General features: G+C 44.4%; 2 protein-coding genes across 5 annotated transcripts; one reads left to right on the forward strand and one right to left on the reverse strand.

The window, feature by feature from the left end:
• LOC126547010 (E3 ubiquitin-protein ligase RNF181-like) lies at positions 1-20,194 on the forward strand. 3 transcript variants are annotated; one of them, XM_055062911.1, is made up of 7 exons: positions 5-199; positions 289-339; positions 418-500; positions 7,951-8,060; positions 18,874-18,948; positions 19,736-19,786; positions 20,086-20,194. In XM_055062911.1, the coding sequence occupies exons 1-6, from the start codon at positions 120-122 to the stop codon at positions 19,769-19,771; spliced, it is 435 nt and encodes a 144-aa protein (XP_054918886.1). In that variant the 5' UTR covers positions 5-119; the 3' UTR covers positions 19,772-19,786; positions 20,086-20,194. The 3 variants fall into 3 exon arrangements, with proteins under 3 accessions (XP_054918887.1, XP_054918886.1, XP_050050775.1); XM_050194818.3 differs by lacking the exon at positions 19,736-19,786 and having other exon boundaries at positions 24-199; XM_055062912.2 differs by lacking the exons at positions 18,874-18,948; positions 19,736-19,786; positions 20,086-20,194 and adding an exon at positions 12,689-18,034 and having other exon boundaries at positions 1-199.
• Positions 20,137-23,663, reverse strand: LOC126547009 (heterogeneous nuclear ribonucleoprotein A/B-like). 2 transcript variants are annotated; one of them, XM_050194817.3, is made up of 7 exons: positions 23,420-23,663; positions 22,265-22,305; positions 22,066-22,193; positions 21,845-21,997; positions 21,204-21,468; positions 20,992-21,108; positions 20,137-20,470 (listed from the first exon to the last, which is right to left on the reverse strand). In XM_050194817.3, exons 1-7 carry the CDS (start codon positions 23,599-23,601, stop codon positions 20,385-20,387), a joined length of 972 nt encoding a protein of 323 aa, XP_050050774.1. In that variant the 5' UTR covers positions 23,602-23,663; the 3' UTR covers positions 20,137-20,384. The 2 variants fall into 2 exon arrangements, with proteins under 2 accessions (XP_050050774.1, XP_050050772.1); XM_050194815.3 differs by having other exon boundaries at positions 20,899-21,108; positions 23,420-23,660.
• Between the last annotated feature and the right edge of the window lie 57 nt (positions 23,664-23,720).

Consider the following 23,720-nt stretch of genomic DNA (forward strand, 5'->3'; position numbering starts at 1 on the left):
AGGTGCTCGGCTCGCATAGCATGGCACGCGCAGCAGCAGACGCTTCCTCTTCGTGGTGAGCCGTCAGTCATTACCACAGCTGAGATCTGTTCATTAAAAATTGCCGTCAGCTGTTAACAATGGCATCGTACTTCGATGAGCACGACTGCGAGCCGTTGGGCCCAGGACAGCAACCAGACCACCTGCTTCATCTGGCAAGGTACAGCTACTTTGTACGCACCGATCATAACGCGATGACTTGCACAACTACGCAGGCCAGTACTTAAACTGCTGCATTTCTCCGTGTAGATTGCTAATTGATGGTGGATTCGGAGCCAGATTTGATATGGAGTACCATAGGTAAGCGCATGTCGCTGTCATTAACGATATTGAAGTCATTCGCTGCAACACGAACTGTATCTGTACATATTTTATTAGGATATTTCCCGACCAGCCGCACAAGCCGCCAGCGTCCAAGCAAGCAATTAAGTCGCTCAAACGGGCCCCTGTTGACGAAACAGGTAAGCAGATTTAGCGGCATATATTGCTACTTGGGACAAGAATACTATATCTAATGAACGAAGTGTTTATAGCAATAGAGAATGCTAAAGAATGGTCGCTGACTATTCATTGTTGTAGCCCAACAATATCACCGAATTAGTGCCACACTTGCACGATATTCATTTGGCACCTATGTCAAGCAATAATACATTGAAGGGCACCTACTACACCAAATGCGTTTATTGCATGCGTCAATGTCTGCCTTGCACAGAAAAAGAAATAAAGAAACGTCCACAAACGTAAAATGTATTGTGCATAGTACTGCCAGAAGTACATCTAGTTTGGCCACAGTCCAAAATAGCCTGGCAAGGTGCCTGTGAACATAATGTGCATATGCAATAGTTAATGGCACATACTACCTGGCTACGTATAAAATGGGCATATGGGGTGCGATCTTGTACGCGTTCCAAAATAGAACGGAGGCGGTTCGTTCCACCGAGCCAAATACGATTCGTCAATTTGAACCGTGCCGAACGCCACGACGTCAATTGTGACGTGATATCTGCTGTCAATCATTGCGTGTCGTCTGCTATCGGACGAACGGAACGGAACATTCCGCCTATTTCGTGACGTAAAGAACGAACCGCCTCCGTTCTATTTTGGAACGCGTACAAGATCGCACCCATGGTCTAGCTGTGCAGCTAAATACGCGTAACGTAAACAACAGTGGTTCATAGCATTGAAACTTTCCTCTGCTACATGGATCACCTATTTAAGTGCTCATGAGTCACCTTTGCTTACATCACACCTTGAATCAATCATTTTTGCAACGTCAAATGAGTACTGCTTGCAGAACAGCAGCGTTCACTGCATGTATGCCCGAAAACACAATGTTTGTTCCAGGAAAAGTGTTTGTCGTTTGCAGTGCTAGTCCTGTTCAACTTAATTTGATTGTATATTTGAAACAAGGAAAGCTAATCTGCATGCTAGAAAAAGAGATTGATTTAATTTGTATGCATTAACATGCTATTCACGTACAACACAATTTTCTTTTTTTAATAGTTGGAACCAGTGGCGTAGCCAGAAATTTCGTTCAGGGGGGGCTCACGTTGGAGTTCGGCCGGCTCCTTACAGAATTTGTCGAGGGATCAAATACACAAATAATAACTGCATTGCCATAGCCATAGATGCTGCAAACGAATTCTAGGACGCTGCGCACTGACAAGTAAAATATGTATTTTTTCATTAAAGAATATATTGGTATGGTTCCAAAAAATGTGCCATTAACTGATATCAATGCTTCCACGTTTTTTTATCTATTAATAAGTAAAGAAAATATCACACTAACTTTAGAACTATATCAGTTCGAAATCAGCAAAGCAGTGCATGCCGCTGATATGATAAATGTAAAGGCTGTGAAATTAACGAGTTGAGCACAAATATTTTAATGAAGCTTTGTCACTGAAGAACCTTGTTAACATTTTTGCACATATGCAACAGCCAGGGATAAATCTCAGTGACGCTGTCCTTCGTTTCAATGTGTTGCGTAGGAGCAGCTGTCACCAGTAGAGTATTGTAATTGCACCGAAATTATAGTCGCAACAGAGATCAAATATACAAAGCAGGAGTTCTGCAAAATATGCATTAGAAATGTTAAGATACGATAGAATACACGAATGCGAAGATAAAGCTTAATAAAGGGCAAAATAGTGTCACTGAGAACAAAGTTCACTGAATGTATCCACAAAACCTCGCAACAAGATATTTAAATATACGTATAAGTCTCCAATAAATCTACGTATCTAAGCAAAAGTCAGTGTATACAAGGCGTCTCAACTAACTTTAGCCAGAGTTTAAAAATATGCCAATGCACTCTAAGGCGACGCGACCAAATGCATGTTGCTTGCTTTTGTATGTAGTGTGTCACGCTATTTTTTTTTTTAATTTTTGCTTAATGAGATTTTTAGTCAAGATTAATTAACCATCTTCTGAAGTAACGAAGCTAGGAAAAAAATTCCAATTAGAGAGTTGCAGAGTGGTTTGCAAAACGTCCGAATAAACAGTTTCTGTATTTCTATCCATTTAGTGTTAGTGTATTTTAGCTTACTGATGATGCCCGCAAAATACAAAACACCACGTGACATGCCCGCTTGCACGTCGTGATTGCACTACTCCCAAACGTTCCGCGCACAAACAGCCATAGGCGCGCCGCCACTTAAAAGGCGACAGTGACGTAGGTGTTGGCTGTCCCATTTATACCAGCGAGGTGCTCCCTTCGCGACAGTTCGTTATAGCGATAAGCAAACGAAGCTGTTATCGCTTGTGCTTCCGGAAGCAACAAGTCCGTCACTTCGCATAGCTGTAAGGAAATTGAACATCCCTAAATAAAAAAACTCAGTTTTCAGAAGGATGAAAATGGTAGAATAAGAGTATCTTGAATGACCAGACGCCGTCTTTCACTGAATTTACATTTATTTTTCGTGCGCTTTCCCAGCAAGTGTTTGAAGAGGTCACCTTCTACAGCGGTACAACACCGGGATCTTCTGAGAACACTTGCTGTTGCTGCCTTCAGCACCGTCTGTAAAATGATGTGGCAGACTTCAATTGTCTTCTCCAGCAAGGCTTCTGGAGTCGTCATTGCCGTCGTGTTTACGTGATCCTTAATGTAGCCCCACAAGAAAAAGTCAAGAGGGCTGAGGCCGGGTGACCTTGCTGGCCACAGGACAGGCCCATTTCTTCCTCTCCATTGCCCTGGGAAGGTAACATCAAGCCATGCTCATGCTTGACTGCAGGTGTGGGCTAGGGCCATGTCGCGCTGATACCACATTGCGTCAAGCCGGGCTAATGGCATGTTGCAGCAGAAGTCTTCAATCGGCCCTTTGAGGGACTCACTTACATACCTAATGCCAGTCAGAGTGTTGTTAAATAACACTGGGCCAAGGACTGTGCTGTCATATATTCCGCACCAAACGTTAAAAGACCACTGATATGGGTGGTGGCATATTCCTAGCCAGTGGGGATTTTGCTCACTCCAATAGTGTGCGCTGTGGATATTTACTTGGCAATTTTGGGAAAAGTTCGCCTCGTCAGTCCAGAGTACCTTGGTGAGAAAGTCAGAAATTCGTAAGGTCTAGTCTCTTTTGGAGATCCCTTGACTGCAGGCATTGATGCAACTGCAGATGATTGGGGTGCAGTCGAGCTGTTTTAAAAATCCTCCAGGTAGTCGAGTTGGACACACCGAGCTGTGCGCCACGCTGCGCATGCTAGCGTGTGGATTAGCCGCCATGAAAGACAAGACGTTGGAGCGAACCTCATTATTTATTACTGAAGTTCTCTGCCTCTTTCTTGTGAAGCTTCTGGTTTGCTTCAGCGACTCGTAGGTACTGAATATTGTCATCCGGCTTGGTCGCGTACCCCGGTGCCAGCTTTGAAATATTCTTGCAGCCTGCCGTCTCTGTCCGCTTGCAGCTCCTAGGACAAGGATCATGTCTGCTTTTTCCTCGTTGGAAAAAGGTATCACGAAATTTCTCGCGCTCTAACAGCCGAAGCACGATAGTTTGTTTATCGCTGCCTGGAACTACCATCTACCCCCACCACCACATCAGTCAGTCGCTTTACGCAGCGTGAGCGATAACGGTTGCTAGCTTAAATCGAACAGCCAACGCTTGCGTCACTGCCCTGTCGCTTCTTAAAGGGACCCTGAAACGATTTTGACGATTTTCTACGAACGTACTGAGTCGTTAGAGTAGGTCCTTCTGATCATTAATTGACGCATCTACGTGCTCCGCGTAAAGTGTCTAATTTATTATGAGGTTTTCAAAATGCACATCCCTGCCAATCGCAGCACACTGCGCGGCAGAATTTTAAGCCGCCCCTACCCATATGACACAAATCGCCCATATGACGTCAGTGGGGCGAGCTATCCGATTGGCTGACCAGGGCGCGTGATCGATAATTTTTCCAACTGGTAAACAAATGATGTTCGTAACAGTTGGAATGTTAGTTAATTTGTTTTTATAAAAATAAAGTAACTTAAAGAGAATGCACAAGAACAATTTTTCAGTACATTTAAGCACTTCCGGCACACAGCAAGTGTCCTCTGCTTGTGTTACAATACAGTGTGCTAGAATGTTACAACATGCTCCGTCTTTGACGAGAGCTCCGCAGTCAGTGTCAGTCTGTCTTTTCGCGAGCGCTATGATTCGACTTTGTTGCGTTGTGGACTGCAAACGTAGCGACTCGCAATATGTCAAGCTGCGACATCGTGTCCCTCTGCAAGCCAGTCGCCAGCCACGAGTGGACTGGCTGCAGCACATTGAACTGCCGCTATCTGATCGGCGCCAGGATTCGCGCGATTGTAGCCGTCACTTTACACCAGAAGATTGCTAACGCAATAGCGTTTCGAGAGTTCGGTATTAGGGTAAACGCAAGTGCAAAGGGGACAGGGCCTGGCCATGTCCCCTTGCGTGTCGTTTCATGGGATGAACAGTAGCGCAAATGTGAATGGTGTGCATGGTGCAGCCACCTGGTGGCATAGAGCTCAACCAGACACAGTAGCAGTAACAAAATGTATTCTTCTTTGCTGCTGATGTAAATTTTTCGCAGGAGTGTAATCGTTAACACATTGTTTTTGTAAATGTTTAAAATATTTTGCACTTGGTTAGAGCAATATTAGCTCTTTCTTTTAAACTCTGCACCAACGGGTGGCTGGACTGTGGAGACCGATCAGGCAGCTCACGTACGTCTACGCTAAAGTTCCTTCATCAGCTTGAGTTTATGCTTCCACCGTTCCGTCGAAACGTTCTGCTAGTGTGTGGTTAACGGAATACCAGACACTTTAGGTGCTGCGACAGAATGCTCGCAACGCACGCTGCTTCGATAGCTCTCGCTTGTGGTCGACGGCCAAGCGGCTAGCGGAGAGGTTTCGCGCACACTTTACAATTCAGCACTCCACTTCGCTCCAAAACAACCGGAAGTGGATGATGTGACGTCGCGTCGTGACACAGAACCAGTGAAGGCGGAGCTTAGCCCCGATGGCTCAGCGAATGAGTTGAGGAGGAAAAGCATGGCTAGGGAGGAAGGTAACTTGTAATCGCTTGTAGCTCCATTAATACGTAACGCTTCACTCAAATTGTGGTGCGAATGTTCTACTTAAGCTGTACCCTACGCGTCTACAAAATTTGTCCGAACCGTTTCAGGGGCCCTTTAAGCGGCAGCGTACCTATGGCTGTTTGTGCGCAGAATGCTTGGGAGTAGTAAAATCACGACGCGCAAGCGGGGATGTCACGGCGTTTTTTTTTTTTTTTTGCGGCCATCCGCAGCAAGCTGAAAGAGCTAATACCTAATAGAAGGACAGAAACTGTTTATTAAAACGCTTTGCGAACCGCTCTGCAACTTTCTAATTGGAATTTATTTCCTAGCTTCGTTTCTTCAGAAATATATTAATTAATCTTGACTAATTATCAAGTTAAACAAAATACAGAAATAGCATGACACACTGCATACAAAAGGAACCAACATGCATTTGGTCGCGCCGTCTTAAGGTGCATCGGCATATTTTGAAACTCTGGCTAAAGTTCGCTGAAACACCCTGTATATTGTGTCAAACAAGGCAAATAAACATGTTGTGTAATCAGCTTCACAGATAACAGAATCCTAAGCCCCCCCCCCTCACCTCCCACCGACGCGGCTCGCTTCCTCCCCGCTTTTCTCCGTTGCCCACCCACCATCGTCGGCTCACCCTATATCCCCCTCACCTACGCTTTCACTCGCACATAAATCATGCGGCGCGCGGTGACGATGTTATCGCCCTTGGACTTCATACGGAACATGACGGCGAAGATAGGAATACACCTTGAGTGTCCGTATAATTGCTATTGCAATAAAACAGAGTATCCTGCAACTAAAGAGTGCCGTGGCCCATTCCTTTCTGCAAAAGAAGAAGTAACAAAATCTAACTTTCACCATGCGACGATTCGCTACGACACAACATCTTTTCTTTTTTTCTTTTGTGGGGCAGGGGTACCGAAATGAAAAAACGCGAAGGAAAGCATGTTGGCCACAATCGAATGCCTACTTTAGGCACCTAATGTGGCTACCAAAGAAATATAGAAGGAAACGTAAGACACTTGGTCCACAGAGAACCAGCGAACGCGTTGCAATCCATCGAGACCCCACAGTGGTGGCAGCGAGCGACCATTGCTTCTTTTTCTCGTCAGCTCACCAGAAGGTGTCCAAAACTCTGTAAGGCCAAAATCAACTTGGCCAGAGAAAAACGATCGCGCACCGAAGTGCGCCGCATGGTTGTCAGGACAACACTTGAAGAACACATGACCTCTGGCTAGCTCTGGCAGCCTGCGCTTAGTGAGAACAAGAAAATTGAAGAGGCTCATTGTGTCCTCGTGAATAAAAGTCAAAGTAGAAAAAATAAATAAGAACGTAGTTAGCTTTGCTAGCTTTATTTAGTGTCTCGACATGGATGCTTTGGTGCAGGTGAAAAAAAAATGTTGATATTCTTTTCTGTGACATGAAGGCACAAATGAACCATCACAACGCTTCGTCTCATCGGACCTCGCTGCATGCTTTGTCAACTTGTGTGTTGATTGGTTGTGTGTTGATTTGGCTTATCTCGTTGTATGGTTTGATGTACGACTTTAGAAAAGTCAATGCACCTTTGGCGTCAAATGTTTATGACAACATTAAACCCACAAAGATCCGGAACTGAAAATCTAAAAGAACATCCATGTACTTAGATTTAGGTGCACGTTAAAGAACCCCAGAAGGTTGAAATTTCGAGAGTCCTCCACTACGGCTTGCCTCATATTAGAAAGTGGTTTTAACACGTAAAACCCCATAATTTAATAATTAATAAAATCTAAAGCACGACTTTGGAAATGTCAGTGCACCTTTCGCATCAAAAGTTTATGCGATCCTTATACCCATGAAGTTTCGGAATTGAAATCCATGCTCTTCGTTGATTCCGCGGCATCCGCGAGATGCCGCAACGAGCCCGCTCGCCATCAAAACGGCCTTGAAACCTTGTACTCAGGTGGGGCTCTTTGCGTTATGTGACTCCAGGTGCATGGGCGTTGCCACGAAATGCAGACCGAGTTCACCATCTTCACGCCGAAATGTCTTTTCGAGCGTGAAAAATACATTCTAGGCAAAATCCAGAGTGATTTCCAGCGCGGGGGGTTGTTTTGGCCGGCGGTGCATGACAGCACAAGAAAATTTCGTGTAATCTCTCATACCATTTGTAATCTCTCATAGCTTATCACTAGAGCCACTATCAGATGGACAAAAGAGCCATGTGTAAAAGCATGCTCAACAATTACAAAAAGGGCTTGTCATGGTAGCAGTACTGTCATATCACCTTTTCAGTTGGCATGCAAGGAACATGTCATGTTGGCTGTGCTTATGCCTACATATGTACGATTGAGTGAAGCAGAGTGACTGTAAATGTTTGTGCAGGTAAAAAATGCCCTGTTTGCTTGAAGGAGTTTGGCCATGAAGAAGTTGTGACGGAGCTGCCCTGCTGCCACTACTTCCATGATGATTGCATACTTCCATGGCTGAAATTGGTCTGTATATAAACTGTACAACAAAGCTAGGTTAATAACACATTTCGGAGCAAGCCAGTGGGACTATAACACTGACGCCTACAGTCATAGGCATTGACTTGCTTATTTTTGGTATGGCCCACTCATGGCCCACTCTTGGTAAATCAGACCTAGTCAGAACAGCAGCAGTGCATTCTCAATTGGTCACTTGCGAGAATACTTTCACCTCCAGTGCAACATCTCACCGGAGCAATGGGCATCTTATAAAATTCATTTATGAACCACAGGATGTGAAAATGCTGCTGAGTGAGTAGTATTCCTGTAGCCACATCCACTTAGCCAATTAATGTGCACTGAAGTGCAATCTCCAATTTTGGGACACTCTTCTTCTGGGCACCTGTGTACTTAAGTTTCTGTGTGTTAGCATAATAAAATGGTTTTATTTGAAAGTGATATCCCTAAAGGTGATATATTCAAAATATGGCCCGGAATGCAAGGCCAGAATTTTCTTCTGCTGGCTGAAATGGTATTTGGAAGACATTTTAGAGAAGGAAAACTCAGACAGGAATGAATTTACAAGTTGCGGATAGAAGCCTGTATAGTGATTCCACACACAAGAAAAATGATTGAGCACATTTCAAAGCACGACACTGTGAGCAGCTTAACATTTTCCTCCACTTTCACTCCTCCCTTTATTTGCTTTAACATAAACAAGCATTTAATTACATTACATTGAGCTTCCTTTTATAAAAGAACACCCACTCCTCTACACACCCTACACATTCACTATCTACAGTGACTGTTAGCTCCTGTGGTATAGTTACCAAACCACGATGGAGCCCCTCGGTTCCTATATGATCATAACTGCACAAAAGTTCCACTGACAGCCTTACGAATACAACTACAACCTTAACTAGCTCTAGTTATCTCTACAGGCTATTTAGCTTTCCAGTGATGCTTAGTTTACAGTGTAAAGCAATTATTTGCACTTGAAACAGCTGTAGCCATCTGTGGCATATTGCTAGAATTTCTTCTGGAAAGGTGGGGAGGGAGGCTTCCAGAATACCACCTGTAGTGATTACATACATACAGCTGTGTGAAATTTTCGAATGTGACACTGATCAGTCTAAAGGTTATGAATTTTTTTTTTCTTTTTATTACAAACATCTGTACAAGAATAGATGCCAAGCTAGGGCCATAACAGTTAAAATCATTCTAGATTAGCAAGTGCCAGAGTTGTGCTTTAGTTGTTTGCAAAGTCGCTTGTCATCAGAGATAAGAGTGGTGTTGCTATAAGAGGTTGCTGATATCAAGTTCAGTTAAAGATAGTCAAAGCTGAAAGTCCAGTTCAACATAATTCTTGTTCTTAACTTATGTGAATCTCCAGAGTGCAGCTTCATGAAAAGAGCTTGTCTAAGAAACAGCAGGTGTACAGGAGAAGGACTAGTGGCGCACCCTGCCATGCTTTTCTGGCTATTTTAATAGATGAAGCTCATCACTGGCACGTTACTAAATCTATTCCCGTGGGAATGCTCAAAACAATACTGATGACGCTTTAGATCACGTCTGGAAAGTCATGTAGATCATGTAGAATGGACAGGGGAAGTGAGAAAATTCTGATTTTAATTTATACAGAGTGTGCGATGAAAAAAAAGACTTCTTTCTAGATGGCGACATAGTAATTATGGTCTCAAGAGCACAACAAAATTATTTACCTTTTTTTTTTATGAAACCAGTTCAAAACATGTGCCAATTACAGTGCAGCTTTGGATGTGAAGCAGGGAATTGGCTACATATGGAAAGTGGTGGCGGCAGTCACATGGCACAGCACACGACTGACGTGCGTTCACCCACATTGTGACCACGCCACCAGAAGCTGAATCCACTGAGCACTTGAGAGGATGAGAGGGGAGAGAAGGCTAAGTCAATCTAGGCGTATTATCTGATACACCAGCAGCAGAAAATGAGATTGAATGCGTAAAAACACAATATTAAGAAGGATGGAAAGGTCACCGATTTGGCAGCATGCAGCAACCTCACAGCAATAGTCTCTGTGCAGCCTTCAACGACTGCACCAGGCCGACTGTCACATGCAAACACGTTGTGACACCTTGTGACCACCACCTCAAAATTTCCTCAGTGTAACTGCCTTCCTGCTCCATGCCTAAAGCCGTGTTCCAGTCTATTGCATCCTTGAGAACTGGGGGCTACGGAGTCAAGTGAGAAACAAGATTCATGTCGGTGCTCCTTTAATCACTGAGCTGGTCTGACTCCGTATAGAAAAATATGGTCTGCCTATGACGACATGGCAAGGCAATAATATATAGAGGAAGATATTCTAGTCAAGAAGTTCAGCGAGGACTAGGTAAATGACTGGGTAAAGTGGGTGAAGCTCATAACAAACAGTGACCCTGTATGAAAATGGGACACACCACGTAGTACATGAGATCAGCGAGTATATCCAAATTTGATGTGTACATTAGCTTGGACCAGCCACCTGTTTTTAGTATTAGGCTTGGGTCGGGCACATACCAATGTACTTTTTTTGCTTGGGCGGGTCCAGCTGAATTCATTGCCCAAATTCAAACCAAGAGATTGTCCATCAGGTTGCTTGTGTACAAAGCAATGGCATCTTGAGGCACATCGACAGCTTCAGATAGTGGCTGTAATATCCAGTTGAGTCTGAAGGTGTACAGTCCAACCAACAAGTTGCACACAAACCATTTTGCATTAAAGGATGCACAAAAGGTGCAGATAGGAAAAGTGGCGGGTTGTCATTTGAAGTTACCTCTACAAAACACCCTGATGTCTTTGCTGAACTTCTCTCTGAAATCATTTCCAAAGGAATGCACAAAACTCTAGCCAACTTCTCCCTGCTCAAGCATGCATGCAGTGGGCAAGTAAGAATACCAGGTGGACCTCCCTGCAGCTCATGTAGAGAGATGACACCACCAAAAGACAAAAGGGCTTAGCTACATTGCATCCATGTTTGTTTACATGAACCAAGCCACTGTGATTGTGCAACAAGTAACAAGCAAGACAAGCTTCATAAATGCCAATTGGCTTTACATGCCAAAACCACAATCTGACTATGAGGCATGCTGTAGCAGCCACCTGGGGTTCTTTAACATGCACCCAATGCATAGTACGAGAGCGTTTTCACATTCCCACCCTATCAGAATGGGAGTGCCTTGACTGAGACCAAACCTGTGACCTCACACTGAGCAGCACACCATCTTAGAATGCTAATGAGAAGGCAAAACCCTTATAGCCATTGCAACAATTTTGCGTAAGCTGTAAATTCATATATCCACTTGAGATGCTCTAACAGATGCAGTTTACAGATTTGCAATCTGTTTTTGGTTCACAGCTATGGATTTGTAAACTTTGTGCTTACATTTTTCTTATTACCAACTTTCAGCAATTTTCATAAAATCTATGACTGTCAATATTAAAATTCTGCTTTCTACAGTTGGTAGAATTCAACATCCTCTATTAAATGCAACAAACTTCAGTTGAGCATATGAAACTTTGAGTTTCTCATATATTTGAATCGAGAAATTGGAGTTCACCTTGACATAAAGCTTCCTGTTAGCAGTTTACACGATTTCAAAAATGAAAGGGCGTGATGCAGAATGAAAACAAAAATATCACCCAAACCACTCTACCATGCTCTGCTTCCAGCTAGCTAGTTTCTGACTGAGAAACTACACAAAATTAACCTTGCTGGAAAAGCTTGATTTAGGCATTTCTCAGTGCACACTACAGCTATATAAGTGACACTTTAGTCATTGCGTTATGAGCAGTGAAAAGATAGTGCTGACCAAGACATACAGCTTGGAATAGCACACACTTAGTTCCATACAAACAGCATCCTGTCCGTCATTTTAATTCACAATTCGGAAAACCCCTGAATCGCAGTTATGAAGTGCGCCAAAAAATTAAACCTGCATTTATGTGCTATTAAACATACAAAATTTTAGAGGGGCCATGACCAGCCACTTGCCACAAACATTGATTATGCTGTAGCACGCTTGCAATGAAGATAGGAAAGACTTCAGAGAGCAAGTGCTATATTTAACGAAGACTGTCTCAGGCTTCCTTCAAGTTAAATTTTTAAGAGGAAGCTTTAGTTGAGGGCTCCTATCTAAGTGCATGGGAAAGGAGAAATTGTTTTTCTCAGCGGCAACCATTGCACCAAATTTGATTAGGTTTGTTGCATTCAAAAGAAAATGTTAAGATCTAATGACTGTTGTTAGCCAATTTCTGATTCAGGCCGTCAACATTTTAGTAATTGTTGCAAATCACAAATTTTCAGAAAATAAAACCATGAAGTAAACAACTCTAACTGAATGAAAAACAATATCAATTCTGTATATTGCATCTAATAGTAATGTAAAGCGGACAATATTGATGTTTTATACATGGCTCTAAAATAAACTACTAATATGCGAGTAGGACTTCTACAGAATCCTTGTAAACAATGTTACAAATTCACATAAAATATAAATTGATATATAAAACTTGTCCACTTCGCATGCTTTAATGGATGCAGTCTACAGAACTGCAACATCTGTTCTTGGTACACAGATATTAATTGCCTCTATGTTTTCAAACTTACCAATTTTTCAATCTTTTAATCCTTTCAGGTGCTGTGTACACACGATTGTGTACACCAAGATAGTCCCCATCAACAGCAAAAGCACTGATGAAACTAATGATATTTAAAACGTGTAGCACACAACTTTAAGTGGAATTGTCCTGCAATATTGAATAACACGTGCAAGATCTTTTAGCAAAATGAGTGGGAAGGTGTTTTTACTCGGTGTCAGTATGTTGTACGGAGCGGGTTCACTTTCATTGTTTTTCGCAATGTCATGCACCAGGCATAATTTTCAAGTGGCTGGATAAGTGCTTTTCAAGCTTTTCAAAATACAAAATAGTCAATGTTCTCACATTTGATGTTCCTGTAGCGAGCTTTCACATGGAGTCCACATTCTGTAAGCTTGACAAAACTCGCTGAAGTGACAATTCTTAATCTTTCCTGCAGCTGTATGTTTTCTATGATTCTTAAGATGCAAGAAATGTGGTGAAAGTAAGTTTTCAACCAGCAGGATAAAGTGCCGTCTAAAAGGGTTAAAGGATTCAGGCACTAAATCAATATTCTGCTTCCAACAGTCACTATAATTTGGCTTTCTCTCTCAAGTGCAATACATTTTATTAAGATCAGTCCAGTGGTTTTCTTGGAAAAGCATTTCTGCATGCATTTGAATAGGAGACATCGGAGTTGGGCCCGAGCTAAAGCTTCTTCTTGAGGCTTTTGAAGGAATATGTTACCTTTTCATGCTGGTAGCTTTGCTTACTAGCATTGTGCACGCATTGATGAATAGTTTTTGACAGTTGGTTCTTCGCGTTGAAATTCTGTTCTAGCACGGTAATCCTGGTGTCATACAGCGCATTTTCGATTGCGATTGGCTCCTTTAAGCTAGGGAGCCGATTGCAATTGAGAATTTCAATCTGGATCAGCCGTGATCGTGACTGAAAGTAGCCGTGTGACACCAGTATAACTTATTCCCACTGTTCTAACCACAAATCACATTTTATGTGCTAGAATTCGAATTAGATTGCCTAGCCACCTGAAGAATAAGAATTACTTGTCTGTCCACACTTGAAAGACTAACATCCATTGCCGAAGAATGCACCTGGCAGCCAATCTTGCATGCTTTCATAAGTGTCAACTATATAACAAGCTCTTTTAACACTACTAAACTATCAATGTGGATTTCAGTTGTCCACCATATACACGCTGCTCATGTATGGCTCGTAATATTGGCATTGAAAGTGTACTGGGTGCAATCTGTGAAATGCCTCAATTTCCACCAGTTCCGAGCACACTGTCTGGTAGTTGTATTTTCAACGTGTGATGGAATTGTGCAGCTAGCATGATAGTCCATTGTTTGACAGGCCGTAGGTCCTAATTACGTGGAAACGGCTTTTTCACAGAATCCACACCCTGTAAACTTTTAAAGTCCCCTGTTCAGTCAAGCATTCTTTAGTGGAGGGCCCTGCATTCACTTTTTCATCTGCACCTATTCACCACCTCGAGAACAATTTGTTGTTCGTTGCTAGTGTGGTTACTGGGCCAAAAAATGTTCAGCTTTATTTTTTTTTACCACATCCGTTTAGCAAATGTGGTCATGTAGATGCACGGTAGCCCAGTGGCATTGCCGAGCTCAAGGTCGCGGGCTTGCTCCCAGCCGCGGCAGCCACATTCCGATGGAGACAAAATGCACAAACACTGGTGTAACATGCACTGGGTGCATGAGCAAAATTTATTTAGACATGAGTAAACAGTGCCTCCAACAGATGGAAAGTCGGTGGAATCTTGTCACTGGCAGAGAACGATACCAAGGCCTCCAAAATTGGGTGGTGCAATGGCGGGTTTTCCCATTTGATCTTGACCATGCCAGTATCATTGTTCAGTGCCCTTTGTGCTCTTAGTACCACGATTTAAAGAGAAAGCCGGTCTATTTGGTGGTTCAAACTAGGCAACATGGTTAACCACTGCTATACAGACGGAACATTTGAAAAGCACAGGATGAAAGCTGGACTTGTCTTACTGTGAAACAATGCAGATGCAGAAACGTATCAACCAGAAAACATAGGTTTACAGGCACCATATCTATGCAAGATATTGGTTCTAAACACAAGACATGTAAAAGTTTGTTCTACGAAGGAAACGAATGGAGTGCTCACTCTTTTTTAATGCTTAACAGCTGTGCCCTTTCTAAGCAAGAATTGAAGTCTACAACCATGCTGTTTAAATGCTGGAGCACACAAAGCATCTATTAAAATTGCCATGTACATGAGCATGCACTGCAGTAAAAATGTCAGTTCAGTGTTCATCCTCCGAACTTCTTCCAATGTCCACACTGCTCGTTAACCATAGCACATGGTACCTTCAAACCTGGGGCGCAATCGGAGATCTTTGTTCGATACGCGTTCTGTTTGGTTGCTGCAACGTCACAAAATGGCAGTATGCAAAATTACTGAGAACGGGGCGGAGAGAGCAGCCAATCAGCAAGCGGTGAACTCCCCGGAAGTTTACTTCCCTCATTCGTCGTCTGCTTGCAGACAGTATACTACAAATCGAAAGTTTCCCATATCTAAAAAATTTATTTTTTCCTTCTCAAGCTCAAACTCTTTTTCAAATAGTAGTATGTGTGACTACTGCAATTTATAACAATTAGTTTCTCTACGTCCTTCCTAGGTGGTGTCGCGCACAGTGAGAAGAAAAAAGAGAAACGATGGGAACAGTGGCGCACTTTTCAAGAGGCAGCATCAACAATCCAGTGGCTCGCTGGCACCGATGATGGGGCCGATTTCGCTGTACAACCAAAGCACTATTTGTTTGAAGAAACAAAAGCGATGCCGAAATTCGCTTTCTGCCATTTCTTCAAACGCGTTTCGCACCACCACCCACGCTCTCCTTCCTCCTTAAGCAACACCAGAGCAACAACCTAAGTTCCCAACGCAAACAACATTTTTCTCTAATTAAACTATGGATTGGATCCGAACGTGCTATTCAGCTGCCGAAGCCGTCGTTTGGATCCAATCCAATCCACCAGACACGCCATGCGAAGCCGGTCTCGTAACGAGCGATGATCGCTCCAAACTTCCCAACTCCAGTCACGTTCGGCGCCTAGCAGACGAGGTACTCGGTTGCACAATGATTGACAGGAGCGTGTCGTCAGTTCGACGTCACCAAAAATGTGGCCACGCCCCGCGACGTCGGCCCATCGCGCGCGCCGGTAACCGAACGAACGCGCCGAACCATCTCCGATCGCACCCCAGAAATGCAAGACAATTATGAAGTGTTGAAGGGTCCCTCCCTTTTTGTGATCCTTGGCAATACGCTACCCCACCGTTCACACTTTGTGTTAGCAGTCCAGGCATGTACCCAGGGGGGGCCCGCCACCCCCCCCCCCCCCCGAAATTAAGCGGCATACCCCCCCCCCCCCCCATTCCCGCACAAGCCACTACTCCTCGCACACATTCCTAAAGCGCCGCCAAATCAATGTTGAGACTTGACAGCTATTTGGCGGTCAACATTTTGCTGCCTTTTTCAATCCTTTTGGATGGCAGTAGTATCGGCATCTCCTCGGGTGTGACGGCCAGTTTTCTCATAGATTCGGTGCCCACGCGATAAACTTGAGATGTGTTCAGTTGTCACCACCTATTGAACGGTCACGCGCATTGATGTTGCTCCGTTAGTTCAACCTTCTTTCTTTAGACTGATGCAGGGACCAGGAAAGAGATTCGGTTCGTGGTCAGCTGGTCTGTATGCACGGGAAATGAGTTGCAGCCGGACAAAATGGCAGTTGCGTTTAACTTCTCTATTTGCTTCATTATTTCCTCAAGTGACGGCTCGCCGCGACCGTGGCAGATCTTCAGAACCATATACCAGCGATAAGGTGGAAAATAAAATAATGCGAAACAGCGTCCTTCATCAAACCCTGCAATAACCCTTAAGAAGAAGCTTTAGTTCGGGCCCAACTCCAAGGCGGCCTATTCAAATACATGTAAAATGCAAAAATGATTTTCTGAGGTAACCCCTGGACTGATCTTAATGAAATTTACTGAATTTGAGAAAGTTACATTCTAGTGACTGTTGGAAGCGGAATTTCGATTTATGGCCCGAATTCAAAGATCAAAAGTTAAGAAAAAATAGACGCTCAAAGTTTATAAATTAATAACTGAGCATCAAAAACAGATACCGCGGTTCTGTAAACGGCACCCATTAGATCATTCAAAGTCGACAAATTCGATACGTCAATTTATATCATGTGAAATTGTTACGTTGTGTACAAGGGTTCTGCAAAAGCTGTATTTCCTTCCATATTCATGTGTAACATATAAATTTTGTCCAGACGCAATTCACATATTTGTCATGTTATTTTTCTAGCAGAGTTAAGAGTTGCAAACTTGATAGTTTCGTTTTCTGAAAATTTTCTATTCTTTGCCAATTTATAATAAATAATTGACCATCTAAATGAAAAATTGGAAACCAACAGTGACTAGATTTTAAGTTTCTCTTTTAAATGCAACAAACCGTCAAATTTGGTGCAGTGATTGCAGAGAAAAACCAACTCTTTTACATGTATTTAGAAAAGAGCAACCGAGCTAAAGCTTCCTCTTAAACCCATAAGCAATACGGCTATCACCCGTTACCTCATCTGGTTTTTCCCTAATTGTACAGCACTTCTCGTGCAAAATTGCCAACTAGAAACAAGAGTCGCAAGGAATTGAGAAATTAGGTTATATACTAAGGGAGAGAGCCAAGCCAAACAGGAAGGAAAAGTGAACATTTAACGAACTTAACCGTTGTTTATGAAACTCTATGTATGCAGAGAAAAAGGAAGCAGAGAAAATGCTGCCGGAAGTGGAGAACAATTGTGTGTTTTGAATGACTCTTCTACATCAGTCAAGCTGCCTGACGTAGCCACTTCTCTGCTGTGCCTCTGTATAGGTGTTTTTCTAACCTTACGCGGTGGCCGCAGTAAGTCTATAACCGCAGCGTCCTACGCTCTACAAGAGGCTGGCGGTCACTCGTCGTTTCGCAACTTCCCAAATAACACGAGTCGGTCTTGGCACTTAACTTGGTAGAGCAATAAACGAGGAATCCAAAATAACTGGTTATTCCGCAAATATATGTTCCTCCAGAGCCAATTCAAAGGATGCTGCTATAATCGGATACAACTGAAATCTGGAGTGAAGTCCCGCCCGCGCCCTCATAACCGCCAGCCACTCTTCCTCCCGCGAGGCTGCAAATAATTTGTACTTCAAACTTTTCCTGCTACCCAAAATCGGGCGGTAACCACAAAAACAAATTATTAGATGTAGATTTATACGTTTTCCCTCTCCTATTATAGTTGAATGGCGAAAGCCTAATTCTTTTATTGAATCGAAATAAAATGCTTGCTTCGTTGCAACTATACAGTATATTGTCAAGTTGCACTCCAGTTGGCAGTGAAGTTTTAAGAGTAAAACGGGCTTGGCAGTGAAATGAACTGTACCGCACACTTTTGAGGATTTAATTAAGGAGCTTTACGCGCCGAAACCATGAGGCATGCCATAGTGGAGGGCTCCGGAAATTTGGACCACCTGGGGTTCTTTAACGTGCACCTAATAAGTACCACGGGTGTTTTCGCATTTCGCCCCCATTGATAATGCGGCTGCCGTGGCTGGGATTCTATCCCCGCGACCTCGTGCTTCGCAGCCCAACGTCATAGCCACTAAGCAACCATGGCAGGTAGAAGTTTGAAGAGTGAAATGCTCAGACTCCATACACTTTGTCTATGTCTGTTGCACACCTCATTTCTTCCGTCGATGCAAATGCTCTTCCAAGAACAGACGCTCCGGAGGTATCAAGTACGACGAGACTTTGAAAAGGCCACATGAAGACAACTTTAATTGCTTCTGCGATTGGCTGGCAGAGCAACATAACCCCGCGTGGTCCATGTTCCTTGGTTGTCAAAAGTTGTATGCTACCATAGAAATGTTCATTTTACACTTTGGTTTTATAATTGTTCTGCCGATTGAAGAGATTCCTTGTTTGCTCAGTAAAGGAGAAGTGTACCCGAGATACACCTTATTTCATTTCTTTTACTGGTTTAAGAGTCTTTATGGTGAGTGGCGGGCATTATTCACATTTGTACTAGTAAAGGCAGCCCTCCTCCCCCTAATTTGCATAGAAAAGTTACCTTGCCCTCCCCCCCTTTGATAAAATATACTGGGTACGTGCCTGTAGCAATTATGTTCCATCACCGTGCAGGTGAACACTTGTCCAGTGTGTCGCCACGAGCTGCCCACAGATGACCCAAACTACGAGGAACTTAAGGCCCAAAAGGCAAGACACGTTCATTACTTTTGATGCAAGGGCGTACATGGATTTAGTCCACTTGATTTCACAAGTACATAGAAGCTTCAGCAATAAAGTGAAACCCAAACTTTCCCCACTGGAAGGACAATTGTGTACCAGAGGTCCCAGTGCACTCCAACTGTACAGCATTAGCAGTGAACATGGGCAATAGTCTCGAGCCATCGCCTTTGAAAGGCACACCAGTATTCCTGGCACTACGCAAAATAGCAAGCTTTGGTTCTCTTGGCACAATCCCAGACAAACTTGGCCAAATGTTCCTACAATGTAAAGTGATCACTCAAGCATACCAAATCAGTTCTGTACTACACAAGTTCCAGTATAGGATGGGTTATAATTACGGGTCGAAGGAGTGAAAAAGGCACTTCTACCCTACAAAGTATCTACTAGCTGAAAAGTTTTGGGATGTGCACACAGCCGTTTCTGGGCCCTATTGCACTTTCAAACCTTAAATGACACGTTAGCCAGTCAATCTTTTCTGCAACTACAGCAAGGAGCATAGTTCAGCCCAAAGTTCTGGGGTTTCAAATTACAAGCAACACCTCTGGAAAGATTGCCATCAGCATGGCAGAATTTTTCCTGGATGCATCGCAGGAGAAAACTTTGCTGCAACACGAGTTAGCTTCTGACCCAATTTGTGTAATGGCACAAGCCAGTGCAATTATCAGCTGCTAAGAGTGTCCCCTGCAAAATTTTAAGAGCATTGTGTACAGTGTCCGAAGAGAAACTTCTGTGACATCAGTTGTTTTCATTCCAGGAAGAACCAACTAAACCAGAACCAAGCAAACCCTAACCCAGTGTTAAATCCGTAAGAGCCTGAGTTGCAGCAAGTGTTGCTGCAGGATTAATGCATGCAGTAAATTAGGGACCGCTGGTATCCGACGTGCCTTGAAGCAACAGGGCCCACACGCATGGAAAAGTGCGACGAGTGAAACGCGCAGCATGGCAGTAGAACACACAACAATTGTGGTCTAGTCAGCTAATGGGGACACGCAAGGCAAATATGCCAAGTGTGGGAGCTCGTATCAAGGCACATCGAACAGAGGCACTGAACCAGCAGCCCCGCATTATTACTCTCCACTAATGTACTGCTTCTTTCCTTTGCAGGAACGAATGAAGCAGCGCCAACAGGCCATAGAAGAACTCCACAACTCCATGTTTGGATGACTAAATCAGCTTTTACTGGAACAGTGAAAAGAAATGCGTCCTATGTACAGATCAGTGGTTTGTTGTTTTTCTTGATGAAGGGGGAGGCAGCACACTGAACATGACAGGAGGGAAATGATGCTAGCAGTACCGCTCTTAAAAACAAAATCTGTCCATGTTTGCTTCTTGAATGGAGATGAGGGGGTATATGAGGAGGCAGCACAATGGGAAGTCCAGTCATCACGTTTTACACGCTCCCCTTAACGACTGTAGGGGTGGTAGCCTCCACCACCAGCGCCACCTCCCCCACCGCGGCGCGTCTTGTTGTAGTTACTCTGTTGTTGGCCTGCAAACAACAGAAAGTAAGATTAAGGAGAACGCGGGGCCACCACGCCTAGAACAAATTGCCTAGCAATAACCCGTCAACTGCCGATGCGCGCTGGCCCCAACAGCGTTTTGTAGCGTTAGGGAGCAAACACCGACTACACTAGCAGGCTAAGAAAGTAACCCCACCGTCAACTGCCGATGCGCATTAACACTGGCCCCAACAGCGTTAAGATAGCGTTAGGGAGCAATGAACACTGACTACACCACAAGTTGCTTGTGCACTGCTACCAGCACCGCCACCACCAAAAAAAAAGGCACAAGTGCCAGCTCTGGGAAGAAACAGGGGTGGCTACATTTATTCAACTACACAGCGATAAAAGAAACAAGCAACTTGGCGGCAACAATAGCAAATATACATTCTCATCTGGCAAACCCCCAGCTACCTACCGTATCCGCTTCCGTAACCCCCCTGGCCGCCGCCATAGTTCCACCCGGAGTAGTCGTAGCCTCCGCCATAGCCACTGCCATAGTCGTAGTTACCATAGCCACCACCGTATCCTTGGCCATAGCCGCCACCATAACCCTGGCCATAGCCGCCGCCGCCGTAGCCGCCGCCACCATAGCCTCCTTGGTTGCCCCATCCCTGGTTCTGGTAGCCTGCAAACACGTTTTTGTTCACAGAATTAAATGGAATAATTTCAAACCACAAGCCAAAACCTCGACAGTTAACAGAAATGAGCAGCCTAGCTTACCTCCTCCCCGTCCACGGCCGCCTCTGCCTCCACGTCCACCGCGTCCGCCAGCTGCAAAGCCGCCGCCGCCGCCGCCCCATCCACCACGCATGCCTCGGGCATCGGGCTTGGGGGTTGCCTTCTTGATATCGCACTCTTTGTTGCCAATCTTCTGCTTCGGCTCCCGGCAAACCAGCTCCACAGAGTCTTCTCGCTCGAATGTCACAAAAGCGAACTGGCGCCTCTGGTTCTTTGCCTTGTCAAATGGCAGCTCCACATTCTCCACCTAAAAATTAGGCGAAATCCTTAAAACTGTCACAACCACAGCACAACACTTGCAACATGAAGCACCATTCAAACTTGAGGTCCAGTTTGAATAGGCGCTAGCATGTCGGCGGCAACCACACGGAATGCATATTGACCGACCTGTGACAGTGTAGCCCACGTTTACTGCACACATATTTGCGTCCACATGGCAGTGAAAATGCTTTCCCGCGTGGTTAGCGCTGTAAAACACGCACGCAAGCTTTGCGACCGCAAATGCAATGCAGCAACTAAATTCATGTAAGCTCCAGTTAACGAGGCACATGCCACAAATGCACAAGATAAAATGGCAGTCTCCCACAGTATGGTCTCAATGGATCGGTACACATTTTACTCACAGGACCAAACTTCTCAAAGTAGGCCTTGATGTCAGCCTCTGGCATGTCCGACTCCAATCCACCAACAAAGATCTTTTTGATGCCGGGGCGCGCCTTCGCAGGCTTGGGGTCAATTTGCTTGCCCTTCACGGTGTGTGGCGTCGCCTTCAGCACCTGCATGTTAAACACCATTAACTACCCGCCCGACAAGGCAGATTTAAAAAAAAGGAAGTCTAACTTACAGCTTCAATTGCGTCCTTGGCATTGAATGTGACAAAACCGAAGCCTCTAGATTTGCCTGTCGTGGGGTCTGTCTTGATGTTGACATCAACGACAACGCCGAACTTCGAGAAGTATTCCCGAAGATCCTCTGCAAACATTTTAACAATGAAGTCACCGAGAAAGAGGTGACGGCACGTATCGCCACTGGCTGGCACTTACTGTTATCAGTGTCCCAGCTTATGCCACCAACAAAGAGTTTCCTAGAAGAGAAACCGAGATTGATACTTTAACCCGATTGCCGACTCTCAGAGGGGGCGACAGATCACTGAGGAAAGGCGTCTACTTACGTTACCTTTACATTACATTTTGCAGACCACACACAAGCCATACATAACACTGGTTTTTACAGAGTGCAGACTTTTACAGCAACAAATGAAGCTTACAAATGGCAGCAACTGCAAATTGAGACACTTTTGAGAAAATGGCATTCCAGTTAGTATATGGTCGCTGCAATTGAGGCTTTACTCTTCTTTATCTTGCTTAGAGGTAATGACGAGCTACTTCGGCAAATCCTCCATGTGGGAGAGAAGGGGAGAGAAAAAGCATTCGGCGCACAACTAGAGGCGCTTGAAGTCATCGAAGGTGTAGCACAGATTACATTGCTTAGTTTGGAGAAACTCAGCAAATGTACCATTGTGCCAGCGCTGCGCATCAAGTTCCTGGTGTGATGAGCTGGGCACACCTGTCGGAAATGAAAGCAGCGTTAACATCCATCGACATGGGCGACACAGCGCGAGCCCTACACCGTAGACACGGGCCCCCGCGCTCCGGCCGATTTAGGAGCGTTACGTTAACACTACTCGGGGACACCTCCAGATAGCAGCACCATTATCTGTAAAGAATCCATTAAATTTAACACTATATGTTAATTCAGAGCATACAGTGATGAACAGTAGCAAGGTTTCAGAAAACGCGCATGCATCAAAGCGTCACAGTACACTTAAGGCAATGGGCGGGAATGCCGATCGATACCGGCTACATTAGCCAAAGAAATATACTGGAGACATAGTACTAATAAAATACTCGGCAAACCATGTTCGTAGCACCAAGAACCGTCGACAGAGCAGGCTTTGGGGCACCGATGGCAATGAGGGCTGAAGGATTACCGAGGATTGAGACAAAATGGCGCTAACGCTCAAGAGGGAACAAAGGGGGCGACCGACGCCATGTATGACAAGCGCAAATAACACACGAAACTACAGCGTACTAGAGCACACGAAAAGAAATCACAGAAAACATTCTGAACATCAAAAGTAACTCTGCAAACATTCAAGCATAAAAATGGACACTCGTTTGCCACAGCGAGATATTTACCTCTCGTCCTCGTTAGTCTTCGCATCGGAGCCATTTTGGGCGGCTTCGTTTGTCTGGGCATTTGCTTCGCCCTCTTGCTGGTACTGACCGTCTGTGAACTGGCCATCGTTATACTCGCCGTACTGTCCATCGGCTGAAAAATCTCCCTCACCATAATTTCCTTGCTGATCTCCGTCCGCCATTTTTGAGCTAACTAGCTACACACACGATCTCGACGACGACCACACGGTAGAGAAGTCTCGCCCTGCTCAGTCTTCGCTTATATACCAACTCGTCATGTGATATCAGCGAGGCCGCTCAT

Source organism: Dermacentor andersoni, chromosome 1 (assembly GCF_023375885.2).
Source record: "Dermacentor andersoni chromosome 1, qqDerAnde1_hic_scaffold, whole genome shotgun sequence".
Taxonomy (NCBI): Eukaryota; Metazoa; Arthropoda; class Arachnida; order Ixodida; family Ixodidae; genus Dermacentor; species Dermacentor andersoni.